At 34.7% G+C, this 13,818-nt stretch overlaps 1 protein-coding gene across 7 annotated transcripts in view; it reads left to right on the forward strand.

Annotated features, from left to right (window-relative positions):
• XRN1 (5'-3' exoribonuclease 1) overlaps positions 1 to 13,818 on the forward strand; it is a 94,570-nt gene that overhangs the window by 18,765 nt on the left and 61,987 nt on the right. For 6 of the 7 annotated variants that reach the window (XM_056808651.1, XM_056808653.1, XM_007502100.3 and 3 more), the window contains exons 3-12: positions 594 to 691; positions 2,568 to 2,677; positions 2,768 to 2,878; positions 6,254 to 6,336; positions 7,941 to 8,028; positions 8,114 to 8,282; positions 9,265 to 9,332; positions 9,644 to 9,778; positions 12,669 to 12,735; positions 12,917 to 13,022. In XM_056808651.1, coding sequence (XP_056664629.1) covers positions 594 to 691; positions 2,568 to 2,677; positions 2,768 to 2,878; positions 6,254 to 6,336; positions 7,941 to 8,028; positions 8,114 to 8,282; positions 9,265 to 9,332; positions 9,644 to 9,778; positions 12,669 to 12,735; positions 12,917 to 13,022 — 1,035 coding nt within the window. Of the gene's footprint in view, positions 1 to 593; positions 692 to 2,567; positions 2,678 to 2,767; positions 2,879 to 6,253; positions 6,337 to 6,380; positions 7,492 to 7,940; positions 8,029 to 8,113; positions 8,283 to 9,264; positions 9,333 to 9,643; positions 9,779 to 12,668; positions 12,736 to 12,916; positions 13,023 to 13,818 lie in introns of those variants that run through there. The other variant, XM_056808654.1, reaches the window with a different exon arrangement.

A 13,818-nucleotide genomic window follows, 5' to 3' on the forward strand; every position in this document is an offset into this window, starting at 1 on the left:
GTTCATGTGATTTTAATATTTCAAGGGAACAAAAGATTATCTTGATAACAGAAGTAAGTATTTTAGATTTTTATTTTTTAATAGATTTGTAAAAGGAAATGATAGACAAGAGAAAATTCTTTAAATCATATTTTGCCATTATTAGAAATCTATCAAAACACTTGTCTTCTAATACATTAGCATAGGCTATCACAAAGTCTTAGTGGAGTTTTGAAGAGCCTCGAATGATATTTTCTGGAGTTCTAGAGGTTCGTTTAAAGTATGATTGTGATGCTGTGGAGTGAATAGGTTATTTACAATGTTACATCTCAATTATCTTCGTATGAGGTATTCAAACTGTTTTACCTGTGTTCCATCAAAAAAAGTAAATCTTTTAGTTTTGTTTTGTTTTTTCACTTTAAAATGTTTTTCAAGAGATACAAATTTTTAACTTTTAAAATGTCAAAATCATAGAATTAAAGTGTAGAAGAGTAAATATTATTCTAGGTGTTCAGGAAGAAAAAAAATTTATATTTTCTTAATTAAACTTTGAGTAGTGCCCATTATTCTTATTTCTCAGGATATTTAAAACACTTTTCCCCTTAACTTTTAAGGGCTGCAAAGGAGGCTGAAGACAAAATCAAAAAAGCATTAGAAAAGGGAGAAATTCTTCCCTCAGAAGCAAGATTTGACTCCAATTGTATTACACCAGGTAAATATATTTAGAAATTTTTGAGGAAGTTTAAAATGTTCATTGCCAAGTATTTAAAAAAGATTTAATTTTTCAGTTGTTACATCCTGGACATAGGGTTCAATTTGTTGTATTTTTCCAGTTTCATCAAGTATTATGTGAGATCAATTTCCTAAGTAAGAGCCTTAAATTATCAAATTACTAAATCTATTATTTGCACACATAATTCACATTTGTATCTGATTCTTTATAATTGAGTGTCACCTTCCTCTACTACAATGATGGCAAAGATATGGCATGGATTTTGTTAAATTTATGGTTGGACTGAATATTTATTTGGTCACCAGGGATTTAATTTCTAAATCCCAAAAATAAATTACTAAAGTCAAATGGAATTTATGGTAGTTTATTTAAAATAGAGGGAAGATATTAGGGAAGAGAGAAAAGGGGGAGGAGAGAGCCAGCTTCCTCTCAGCCAGGTAGAAATTCTAAGGCCCCAGCCAGTGGAAAAGAGTTTCAAGACGATGGACCTTCCCTGGAGGCTGACTCCTCTAGCAGGCCAAAGAAGGAAGTCAACTTTTACACTCACCATGTGTCAGTAAAATCAGCAAGATTCGTTATCAGCCATCAACTCCAGCAGGCTCCACTCAGAGTGTGTCTCTTTCAAACTTCACTCCAAGTCTCTCTTCACTCCAAGTCCTAGTGTCTGTCCTCTGTTTCCACTTTTAAAGACCTTTTTCTCGTGTCACTGCCCCTAAATTTTACGTCTACCAATCACAGCTGACGCTCCACTCTGGGACTGCCTACTCTTTCACAGGTGGGTCACAGACCTCCCACTCAATGTATGAAATGGGTGTTCACACCTTTTTGAGGTAAAATCCAAAATGGGTAGATCTCCATACTCAATTTTTAAGTTCTGTGCTTACATTTTTGGGGATTAAAATCTAAAAATAGACAGGGAATTACAATTTAATCTTTACAATCAAGGAAGAGCTAACTACCTTCATTGTTACAATCAGGGGAGAACCAAATCCAATCTTCACAATTTCAAAGATGACATGCAGAACACTCTCTGTGGGCATGTGGCCACCCTCCCCTCCTCCCCTGCCAGAGCTGCTCCCTCCTCCACCCCCCATTGTGTTTGATAACATTTTTTTTCACATTCCCTGCCCCTCTGCCCATCAGCCAATAGGAGCACACAGTGGGTAAGGTGGGCGACTCACAGGCCAGAAGATGAGCACTCAGGTCACTCCTCTCCCTCTTTCTACTCTCACTTGAGGACATTCCTCACCTCACCTGCCCCTCTGCCCAGCAACCCAGTGGGAGTGCTTTCTCCCTCCCCTATGTGGAGTAAAGGGGGAGAGGGAGGGGCCTGGAACTCCATCTCTGAAAGCTTTGCAATCGCTGATCTACTCTCACTGAAACAAATCCAAAGAGAAATGGTGACAATAATAAGAGTGTTTCTCTACAACTTTTGAAGTTGCTTTTCTTAAAAATGCAATCTGTCTTGGAAGGAAACGATACAAAAATTATGATTAGCAAAATTATATTCTGTTGTCCCAAAAGAGGCCTACCCTTCAGCCATTATTCAAGTCAGTGCCTATGGTCATGAAAAAGACATAAATCTTTTACCTTTCCTGTTTTACAGTGACTTAATCTTAGTGTACCTTGTTCTCAGTGATGATATAAAGAGATGGACCATTTACCAGGCAAAGGTTGTACCAAATCATTTGCCTGTTTACTGGGAAAAAGTATACCATAGTCTGTATTCCGTTATATACATGAGGCCTTGCTGATCACTTATGATTGCCATCTTGCCATATTCTGTACTTTGTCACTAAGGGGCTATAAACAATGCTTAGATAAGATTTTTGTTTTAACTTTTTTTTTTTTGCAGGGACTGAATTCATGGCCAGATTACATGAGCATCTGAAGTATTTTGTAAATATGAAGATTTCCTCAGACAAGTCATGGCAAGGAGTTACTATCTACTTATCAGGCCATGAGGTTATTTTGTCTTTTGACTGAAGTATTTTTCTAAATGTAATTTTCTAAAATATGGCATGTTATCACATTTGTTTTTGGCTTTATATTCAGACTCCAGGAGAAGGAGAGCACAAAATCATGGAATTTATCCGATCCGAGAAAGGAAAGCCAGATCATGATCCAAACATCAGACATTGTCTTTATGGTTTAGATGCTGACTTGGTAAATATATTCATGATGCTGAAATTTACCACTCTCCTAATGATTATCATAGTATAAGTGATTAATAGAAGTTTTATATACATAAATTTGGTAGTGCTTATAGGTGAGATCCCACTAAGAATGTAGTTGCCAAAAGAAAGGATTGCTGAAATACTAGGAAAAGTAGTTGGGTTTTCCTTAATTGAAGGAAGAAGAGATTTGGTAGCAAGAATCTATAGTGTCTGTCTGACCTTAGAATGTTAGCTCAAAGGGCTAGGATAGCTTTTGTTTTATTCTATGTGTTCCTGCCATGTAACAAAATGCCTTGCATATACTCCATTGGATCTATGACTTTATTAATGTAAGTATTCCAACAATATGACTCATAATTCATTCATGCCTGCCTGCTTCATGTGACTGCATCTATGATTTCACTTCAGAGAGACATTTCTCAAATGCTCTTGACCTTACAAGAAAGACATACAAGATTTCCATCAATTAGCTCTCTCTTACTGCATGAAGGATGTCTCTTTCTATTGAAGAGCTTTCTCACTTCCATATTTATTTCCAATGCCTTGTACATAGTAAATGCTTAGTTATTTTCCCCTTTTACATGAATAATAAAACATTATACTACTTTTGCATAGTTCCTTATTTGTACTGTGTGCAACCTTATCACACAGTATTGGTGTTCCTCAGTTTATTTATTTTGAGGCTGTAGCAGACTGATTAAAAATCATAACATTACCAGTTTCCATTTTGCATTTTTAGCATCTATATCTTGTTTAATTGTATGCCATATTTTTTTCTCATTTTCATTCCTCTAGTTTTATATTACTTTTGACCCCCCCCCCTTTTTTTTTTTAACCAAATTGATGGTCTGACTACATAGCTATTTCAAGAGTGAGTCCTACATCTGTAACCACAATACTCTTTATTTTCTACTTTGTTAAAATAGAATGTTTCTTTTTGGCTGATGTGATGTTACTTCCCATTCCATATTTTATTAAAGAAAATATTCATGATTTCTGGGCAGGAGATTTCTGTGTAGTCTGCGCATCTTTGGCCTCTCATTCCTTACTCTGCATTTCTCAACCTATCCTTCCTCTTAAAATGTCTTAATTTAATTGGAAAGTTCTTACTGAATTCTTAATAGAATTTCTCTACCACTTCATTTACTACAATAGATGTTGGAGAAGAAGTATAATTATACTCATTTTTTTCTTCAAATCCCAGAAGCATTTCAACACAAGATGACCAACTGACTCATAAAATGATGTTTCTTGTTGCATTAGGAAGAATGATAAATATTGTCAGATCCTTTATTTCCCTCTCCAGTTATAATCTGTAAGCCATCTTTCCATTTAGCCCCAACTTCCTTTTGTCCTCTGGTTACATTTATAGCCAGAAAGTCAAGATTGATATGATTCAGTTCCTTCAGGTATATATCCATTTATTGGTCACTATATCTTACATTTAGAGTATCTAGAACTAAATTAATAGTTCTTTATAGACCATCTTAAAACTGAGTGTGTTGTCTTTGGCGCTTTCTCCTTTCTCAATCAAGAACTAGATGAGGCCTACACAAGACTGAAGATCATTTTATGTTTTTCTTTGTTTCATGGGCTACCATGGATAAAAAATTAATCCCCATTCCCCCCCAAGGGACTACACAACTGGTGGTGAACTGCTCCATACTTGGTTAATCTGTTCCTTGGAAAGCAGACCCAGACTTTTGCTAGTTTCTTACCCAAAGAGTTTTTAGCATTATAGATCCTGTCAGCACTTGTATTCCATTGGACCTGTTCACTGTAACCACCACAACTCAGTCAGGATCATAGAGTGCTTGGGAAGCAATCCCAAGCAGGTACTTATAAAGTACTCTAAATACTATAAATAGTAAAGGAAATGATAATTTGGAACCACTTTCCCAGGATACTGCTGTTCTTCTTAGCCACCTTAATGAGTCATTGATCATCCAGGTTGAAAACCATGAGCTTCGTGGCTCTTAATTTGACTGGAAAGGCAGGTGATAATTGGACCACAGGGCTGAAAATTCCCTCTCCCAGTGTCATAAAGTCCCTCAGAATCCTAGGGTGGGTATCACAAGCTCTGGAAGAGTCCCTTCTGCATATTATAGAAGTTTCTACAATGAAAGAAGTTTCTTGTGAACTTAGATCATAAACTAGTTTGAATCATCATGGTGTCATGTAAAGACATGTGACCTTAGAATCTAAAGATGAGTTCAAGGCCAGGCTTTGATTCCTTTACATGGGGCCTTGGTAGTAATAATAGCATTTATATAGCACTTTAAGGTTTGCAGAGCACTTTACAAATATCTCATTCGATCCCCAAAGCAACCCTTCAGAAATTGGTGCTATTTTTATCCCCATTTTACAGTTCTTTACAGGGTCACACAGCAGCAAGTAGCAAGTATCGAGTGAGGCTACCTTTGAGTTTGGGTCTTCCTGACTCCAGGTCTGGTGTTCTGTGCACTCAGGCACCCCCTAGCAAATCCCTTCACCTGTCTGAGCCACAGTTTGGATGATCTACCTCACAAGGTTTTTGGGAGAAAAATATTTTTTAACACTTTAAAGTGGTCCAAAAATGTAAGCTATTATTACTTTTATCATCCCGTTTTATGGGTAATTGGGAATATGTTTGTTGTACTTGATAGTTCTTTTTTCCTACTCTTTCCTTTGGTGTAGGGTTAGGTTGGCAGAGAGGAAGAAGAAAAGAGGGTGCAAAGCACCCAGGAAAAGCTAGGTAGACTAACCAAAAGTGAGATGGGAAGTTAGGTATCAGGAATGACAGGTATAGAGCCAGGGATTGGATTCAGGGGGTTTAGTGCTTCCAGCTAGATAGCTAGCAAAGTTTTGAAATAAATAAATAAGGGAGAAAAACCTAGTACCTAAAAGAAACATCCCTAGTATTGATTAAAAAGAGTTGGGGCATCTCAAATCTGACATCTACCGGTAAGACTGAACAGACCTGATGAAATCCTTTATTGCTCTTTTCTACTCTTCCCTTACTATTTTCTAGCCATAGATGTTGAACAATGTGAAAAGCCATAGAAGGTAAAGGAGCTAAAAAGCAAACTTATATAGATTTCCAAGTCTCATGTGAACATTGTTGCCTTAATCACATAAATGACTTTTTACATTAACTAAAAAAATCAGTTTATCCCTCTTGTGGCCATCATACATTATACAAAAAAGATACCTTTTAAAATCTCTGGCTATAGCGATGCTACTTTATAACATTTTATGCATTAATAAACACCATGCATAATCTAAAATATATGTACATAAATGTTTTTAGATAAATGTTCATAGTAAAAAGTGAGCCTGATATAAACTATTGAATAGAAACATCTCTTAAATCCTTTTCCCACAGATTATGCTTGGATTAACAAGTCATGAGTCACATTTCTCTCTTTTGAGAGAGGAGGTCCGATTTGGTGGCAAAAAAACACAAAGGTAAATCATGCCTTAGGAAAGTATATGCCCTGGGAACTTAGGGCTATGCAATCATAGAAGACAGTACTGTTCAAAATAAAAAATTGTCATCATTTAATTTATTCAGAGGGTAAAAGAAAAATAAGGCTTATTATTTCCCTTGTTGGTTCTCATACCCAGCACCACTACCTTCCCCAATAAGAATTCAGTTCATATATCCAAAGTCTTAGTACAGTTTTCAGCTTTAGTGACTTACATCTGGGGCAGGTAGGGGGCACAGTGGATAAAGCTGGGCTTGAAGTCAGGAATACTCATCTTCCTGAGTTCAAATCTGGTCTCGGACACATACAAACTATGTGACCCTGGGCAAGTCACCATACCCTATTTGCTTCAGTTCCTCATCTATAAAATGTTCTAGAGAAGGAAATGGCAAACTACTCTGCTATCTTTGCCAGGAAGATCCCAAAAAAGAGTTAAGACATCTCTGAAATTAGCTTAAAAACACTGTACTGTGCCATTCTATAGTTGTTACATATCTTTTAGGCTTTTTTTTCTCAGTGAGATTATCAGTTCTTTTACATTAGAGACACCTTCTACTATAGTCTTTGTAGCTCCTCTTAAGTACTAGGCATATAAAGATCATTCAAATGCAAAGATAATGAACCTCCATTCTGTTTGAATAATTATAAATGATCCATGATTGGAACTTTTTTAATGAGGCTTCACCGTATATAAGTTCTTATGTTCCTCCCTTTTAACACAAATCAAAATTAGCAGCTTTTTTACTAATATAGAACTGACCTCTTCCTTGGCTTTCAGACTTCTGGTGATCACCAAGCTATAGTGGAAAGCTTTACCATAGTTTTCTCTCCTTCCCTCATCACTTGTTGTTGAGGCATTTTTCATTGGTATCCATCTCTTTGTGACCTCATTTGAGGTTTTCTTGGCAAAGTTAACAAAGTGGTTTGCCATTTCCTTTTCCAGCTCATTTTGCAGATGAGAAAACTGAGGTCTACAGTTTTAGGGTGGCTTGCCCTGGGGGGGTCACAAAGCTAATAATGTCTAAAGCCAGATTTTAATTCAGGAAGATGAGTCTTCCTGACTCCAGGCCTGGTACTCTGTCTACTGCACCATCTAGCTGCCCCAAATCCTTTGTCATACTTTGGAGTTAAATTGGTAATTTTCTATTAGACTAAAAATGTACAACCTTCATTTGAGGATAAGGAGAGGTAAAAGGAGGAAATGCACTGTTGTCTCTGATTCGGAACTTTAGGAGTTCCTAACCATTTTTCCTCCATTTGTTGATATTTGATAAACCTTGACTAGATCATTATTCCAATTAGGGATGTTAGGCTTCTAAAATGTTTCTGTCTTAAGTCAAGCATTTAAGAATCATTTTTTAATAAAAGGTTTTTTCAAGTAAGAAGGATTCCTATTTTTTGAGGCTTTTCTACTGTAGAACACAATTTGCTAGCAATATTTTTTTGCTTCATTCTGATTTCTACCATTGTAAAATGTATTTTGCTTTTATCTATAATAGCACTTTATCATAATGACTATATAACTTGAATAAAATTCATACTATCTTCTTGATCAGTAATTTAACATATCTGACTAATTTTCAGGGTATGTGCACCAGAAGAAACAACATTTCACCTCCTACACTTGTCTTTAATGAGAGAATATATTGACTATGAGTTTTCTGCATTAAAGGTAAATATCACACTAGCCAGGTGCTAAAAAAGCTCATGTGTAGAATATTTCATGGTATTTATTTTTTTTCTCCATTTTACAATAGGACAAGATTTCCTTTAAATATGACATTGAAAGGATAATAGACGATTGGATTTTAATGGGATTTCTTGTTGGCAATGATTTTATTCCTCATCTACCTCATTTGCATATCAATCATGATGCACTGCCTCTTCTTTATAGAACATATATGACTGTCTTGCCAGAACTTGGTGGTAAGAAATCTTTAACAATTGTACTGAAATTAATTTAACCTTCATACACAGTAAAAATAGCACCAGTTTTATTAGGTAGCTATGTGAATGGCTGATCAGGAAAGAAGACAGGTTTCTTATTAGTCCAGGTAATAAATCCTGAGTTCACAGATTCCACAGCACACTGTTTAGGCCTATAAACACTTTATGAATAGTGAAGATAAAGTCAAAAGACCTCTTCAATAGCTACTATAATTCCTGATATTAGCTGTTTAAAGTTGAAGAAACACATGTTAAGAGGACTAACAGAAATTGCTATACTGTTAACTTAATTAAGCATAAATACAGCAAAAATCCTGACCTTCTCAATGAATCAATACGATTATGGATCAAAGATTTTACAGAAATGAAAAAGAAATGGAACATTGGAAACCAAGGGCCAACAAAGAGAAAAAGGTAGATCAAGCAGAGATGAAGCCAAGACAGTAGCCAGCCACAGTAAATTAAGATTTTAATAATTAAATGTTTTATATTAGTTCTACCTTAATATTGTTATTATTTACATAGATGGATTATTAGTGATTGTAGTTAGTAGATTAGATAGTAGATGGGCCTGTATTTTTTCCCTCAATTATATCATATGTATGCATAGAAACTAAGGTAATAGCATAGATCTAAACTGATTATTTTCATTATAAAATTAATAAGTTGAATGTTAATATATCCCTTGTGCCAAGCATTGTGTTAGATCCTGGAGAAAAAAAGACAAAAGAAAAATTGAAACTTTTAACCCAAAACAGTAAAATAATAACCTTCACATAAGTAACAGTAGCAGCAGCAGCAGAGCCAAAAATGAAGCCCAGGGCTCCCCCTAAAAAATCACTGTTTTTTTCCACTATACCAACCTTGATCCATTCATTACTCATTTTATATATATAATTTTTAGGGAATTTTTGAAAAACACAAATATCTTTGGATTTTAATATTTTTTTTTAAACTTTAGGTTATATTAATGAAAATGGCCATCTCAACTTACCTCGGTTTGAGAAATATCTCATAAAACTGTCTGATGTAAGTAATTATGTTTGTTTATTAAATCAGCAAAGGAATCTTCTGTTCAATAACAAATAATAGGAATAATAAGGTGTGCAAAATAGCCCTAGTTACTAGTTACTGGTAATGTGACTATTTTTCCTCAAGTTACTTCTCAATATACTTTCTCAATTAAATAATTTCTTGTAACAAAAAAACAAAAAACATAGCAAGGCCCAAATGGTAAAGTGGCTGGGTCTGACAATATATGCGACATTTCACATTAGAATTCCCCCACCCTCACACCCCACCTTAGTTATTTTAAGTTAAACTAAAATCTTTTTGTACAGTTTGATCGTGAACACTTCAGTGAAGTTTTTGTTGACTTGAAATGGTTTGAAAGCAAAGTCGGCAATAAATACCTCAATGAAGCAGCAGGTATCGCAGCAGAGGAAGCAAAGAACTACAAACAAAAGAAACTAAAGGCTAGTAGAAGTTATCTTTTTTAATTTTCAATTGTAATTATAAAATTCATTCTCATTTCCTTCTGGTTATTAGGATTGTCTTAGTTCTTCCTTTACATTTCTTCCCATTAATGAATTTTAAAAATTACTCAAGTCCCTTTTTCCCTTTTAAATCCCTTGCCTTTTTTATATTCTTTCTGGTCTGCTAAGATAATTTGTCTCCCAAGTCTTCTGATCTTGCTTCTTTCCTCCAGTTCCCAGATCATATTCATATAATCATCTCATATTTTCTACATTTCTGAACTCAGATAATGATCTTCTACTGAGAGTATTAAATATTGATGGAGCATTCAGTCTGTTCTTGTCTTTGCTCCCCATCACATGTCACACTCATTTGTGTACATGGATCTCCTGCTTACTCTCCAGTAGAATATAAGCCCTTGAGGGCAGGGTCTGTTCTTCCCATACCTTGTATTCAGAACCCCTTTGGTGAATGTTCTAATTTTAGTATATTTTTAAAGTAGGGTATACTAGAACAGCCCTTTACATCAGTTCTTGTTTTTATAATAAACTTAAATGCCAAATAAGATGAACATTTCCATGTACATAGTGAAATAAAGTTAAACATGAAACTTTGTGATATACTGCTCTTATATGCCTATGGTTGGGAAAGCAGTTCCTAAGAAAATTGATTGATGAGTTGCCTCTTTAATGTTTGTTGCTCTTTCCCTACTTTGATGTCATCTTCTCTTCTCAATCTAAGGAGAAAATTCTATTGGATTTTCATCTCCTTGGGGCCCTCTATCTCAGTCTACCTAGCTAGCACTCTGAGATTTACAAAACACTTTGTAGATATTATGTCACTTTAAATAATATATGTAGCTTTACAAAACCTAAGTGAGTCTATACTACACAACTCAATTTTTTACATGTAGCCATCTTGAAAATACATAGTGACATTGACTATAGCTCTTCAGCTCAGCCCACTCTTTTTTCTGTACCAGACTTCAAAAGAGAGTGTGTATTTGAGATAGTGGTAATAAGAGCAGAGAAGGAAAAGTAGGCCATCCTGATAGTTGACTATCTGAAAGAAAGTGGACAGGAGGCAGCAAATAGATTGAAGATTGAGGAAAGAGAAGATAGAGTTAAAAAGGAGAGAAGTTAACAGTGGTGATATATTGCAGAAAGTAGACTTATAAGAAACAAATTGGAAACTATGAAGATAGTATCAACTGAGTAGGAAAGGTAGAAGAAAAGATAAGGGAGGTAAAAAAGAATTCAGAGACTTGATAGTAAACAGAGGCCTGGCTTGTTATTAGCCACACAATATTACAGATATTGAGAGAAAAGGATTATATTAACAGTAATCCAGGATTTAGTATTTTTTAACGTGATCAACTAGTTAAGATTTATAATAGAATCTTAATATTTTTATATTAGTCATATATTTTGTTATAAGCAATTGTTATATTCATGAAACATTTATTTTATTCAGAAATATATATATAAAGTTTCTCTTTTCCATTTGTAAAAAAGTATCACCACAAAATATTTTCAAAGCCCTTTACTTTGAGAGTAATCTTTACCTTGGAATGATAAGTACTGAATAAAAACAGCCACCATAATATTATCAAATTAATCAGTCACTTTCTGCTAATGACAGTAACAACAACTTGTTAGTTACCAAACAAGCCCAAAACAATTTGTATCCTTCAGCATTTGACTGTTTTGCCACAATAAACTGTTTCATAGTAAAACTTGACATTTTTGATAGCTTGTACCTCAGAGCTATCTGCTCTTGTAGTTTGCCCCATCCACACCTACACACTATTGTTATTCTCCTTTTGTCAATGTCACAGAGGGCACTGAGGCCCCTGAAGTTTCTGGTGAATTGACCCTTAGGTTCACTGCCCCCTCCTCTTGCCTTGTCATCATGAATCTTGAGATTAGTAGAGCTGAGATCAGTGAAGTAGAGTGGAAAATATTTATTCTTGGTAACATGTTTAACACAGTGCCCAGTACATAGTAAGCTATCAGGATCATCATCCTCATCATTAATAAAGCAGATTACAGTAAGTGAAGAACATGAGAAAGTTGAGTTTATTCATGAAGTATTTTAGGGATGGAGCAAAAATGGAACAAGGGCTTACAAAAGTTACTGTGTATTCCCTGATTAGAATATTTTTATCAACCTGCAATATATACAGTTCATTATATATTTGCCAAGTTTCAAAGATAACATAATTTTGCAAATTTGTTGTATTTTTTTTTCAGAACTGACAATGTGTACTAATCATACATCTTGCTTTGCTAGTATAGAAATAGCTGTTGAAGCAAAGGTTTTCTTTTCTGGTTTGCATTTTTATTTGATGTTTGTTTTTAAATGATGAAGACAAAATATTAGGGAGTGGTGAAGGCATCAACACTGGCCCTACACCACCATTAAGGATGTGTGAAAATAACAGTTAAAGAAGGAAAATTGAAAATTAAAGGCTTTATTTATGAAATCCTGAGTTTTCTTTTAATTTTCCTGTTATTTATTATACCACAGTCTGTGTAATTTAAGTACTGATAATAGATAAACCAATGCATTTTACATATATTTTTATATATGTACTGTGTATTGGTTCCAAGACAGAAGAGCAGCAGTAAGGGCTAGGCAATGGAAGCTAGGTGACTTGCCTAGTGTCACACCACTAGGAAATGTGTCTGAGATCAGATTTTAATCCAAATCTCATCTTCTCAATCTACTGAGCCACCTAGCTGCCTCTTTCATTTTATACTAATAGAAAATACCATATGGTTTTCAAATGCCATTTAATATACTTTTAGCATTATTGTTCTTTCTTATTAAAATCTTTGAAATATACGCTTCTATTATTTTTGTTTCCTTTTTTTGTGTGTGTTTTAGGGCCAGGAAAATTCTATGTGTTTGGCTGCTTTAGACAAAACTAAAGAAGAAGTCATGACTTCAAAGAGTGAGCAAAAATTTATCCTTTATATTTATACTCCATTTCTGCAGAGCACATCTCTCACCTTTTTTTGTATGAGCATCCAAAGTAGATGATTTAATAAATATTAGAGGAGGTCGGGAAATTTTATAACTAGTTTTTGAGCTGATTGCTGATATATATCATCATTCTCCTGGCTTTGTTTCAGGTGTCATAGAAGATGAACCTGAAGATGATGATCTCTTTGAAACAGAATTTAGACAATACAAAAGAACTTATTACATGACAAAAATGGGGGTAGAAATCGTTTCAGAGTAAGTACCTCTCATGGTTTCCATGAACAGAAGCTGGGATGCCTTCAAAAGCTGCACATTTATAATGCTTGGAATTCTATAGAAAATGTTTTAATCTCCTAAATTTTAATATGTTTCACAACTGTAGCAGTTAATAATTTTGGCATGTGACATCACCTCCTCTGTTACAACCCATCCATCTTCCCATTTACCATCCTTACACATCAAATGTTTCATAGATAAAATATAACTGAAGCACCCTACTACCATTGATTTCTTCATGCATTCACCCCTTAAGGAATACACTTTATAGTAGTCTCAAAGATTTGTCTAGTCATAATCTCAGGTCACCCTTGCTTCAGCATATCCCCAAAATATGATTTTGTTTTATAGCTGCCTATGCCCATCTTGGAACTATACACCAATGCAGACTTCTTAAGAATTCTTTGTAGGAGAATATGCTCTTGTCCTTTCTTTAGTCTGTATATACATCACCAAAAATTGGAGTATATGAATTAAAATTTAATATTATTGACCTTGAGAAAATAGAAGGAAAGGGATACCCATTTGGTGCTTTATTCCATCATCAATACTACAATCTTTGATTCTTGGTCTAGGGGTACAGTGGGAAAAAGCTCTGGCTCTCAATTTGAGTGACCTGATTTCATAGCCCTCTTCTGATGCTTACATAGCTTAACATCTCAAACTAAAATAAAAGTGATTCTTGCCTCCTTATTTTGACCCAGGAAACCACAAATTAGCATTATGTGCTTTGTATTTTTATTTGTTAAGCATTTCCCAATCACATTTTAGTCCC

Source organism: Monodelphis domestica, chromosome 8, assembly GCF_027887165.1.
Source record: "Monodelphis domestica isolate mMonDom1 chromosome 8, mMonDom1.pri, whole genome shotgun sequence".
Taxonomy (NCBI): domain Eukaryota; kingdom Metazoa; phylum Chordata; class Mammalia; order Didelphimorphia; family Didelphidae; genus Monodelphis; species Monodelphis domestica.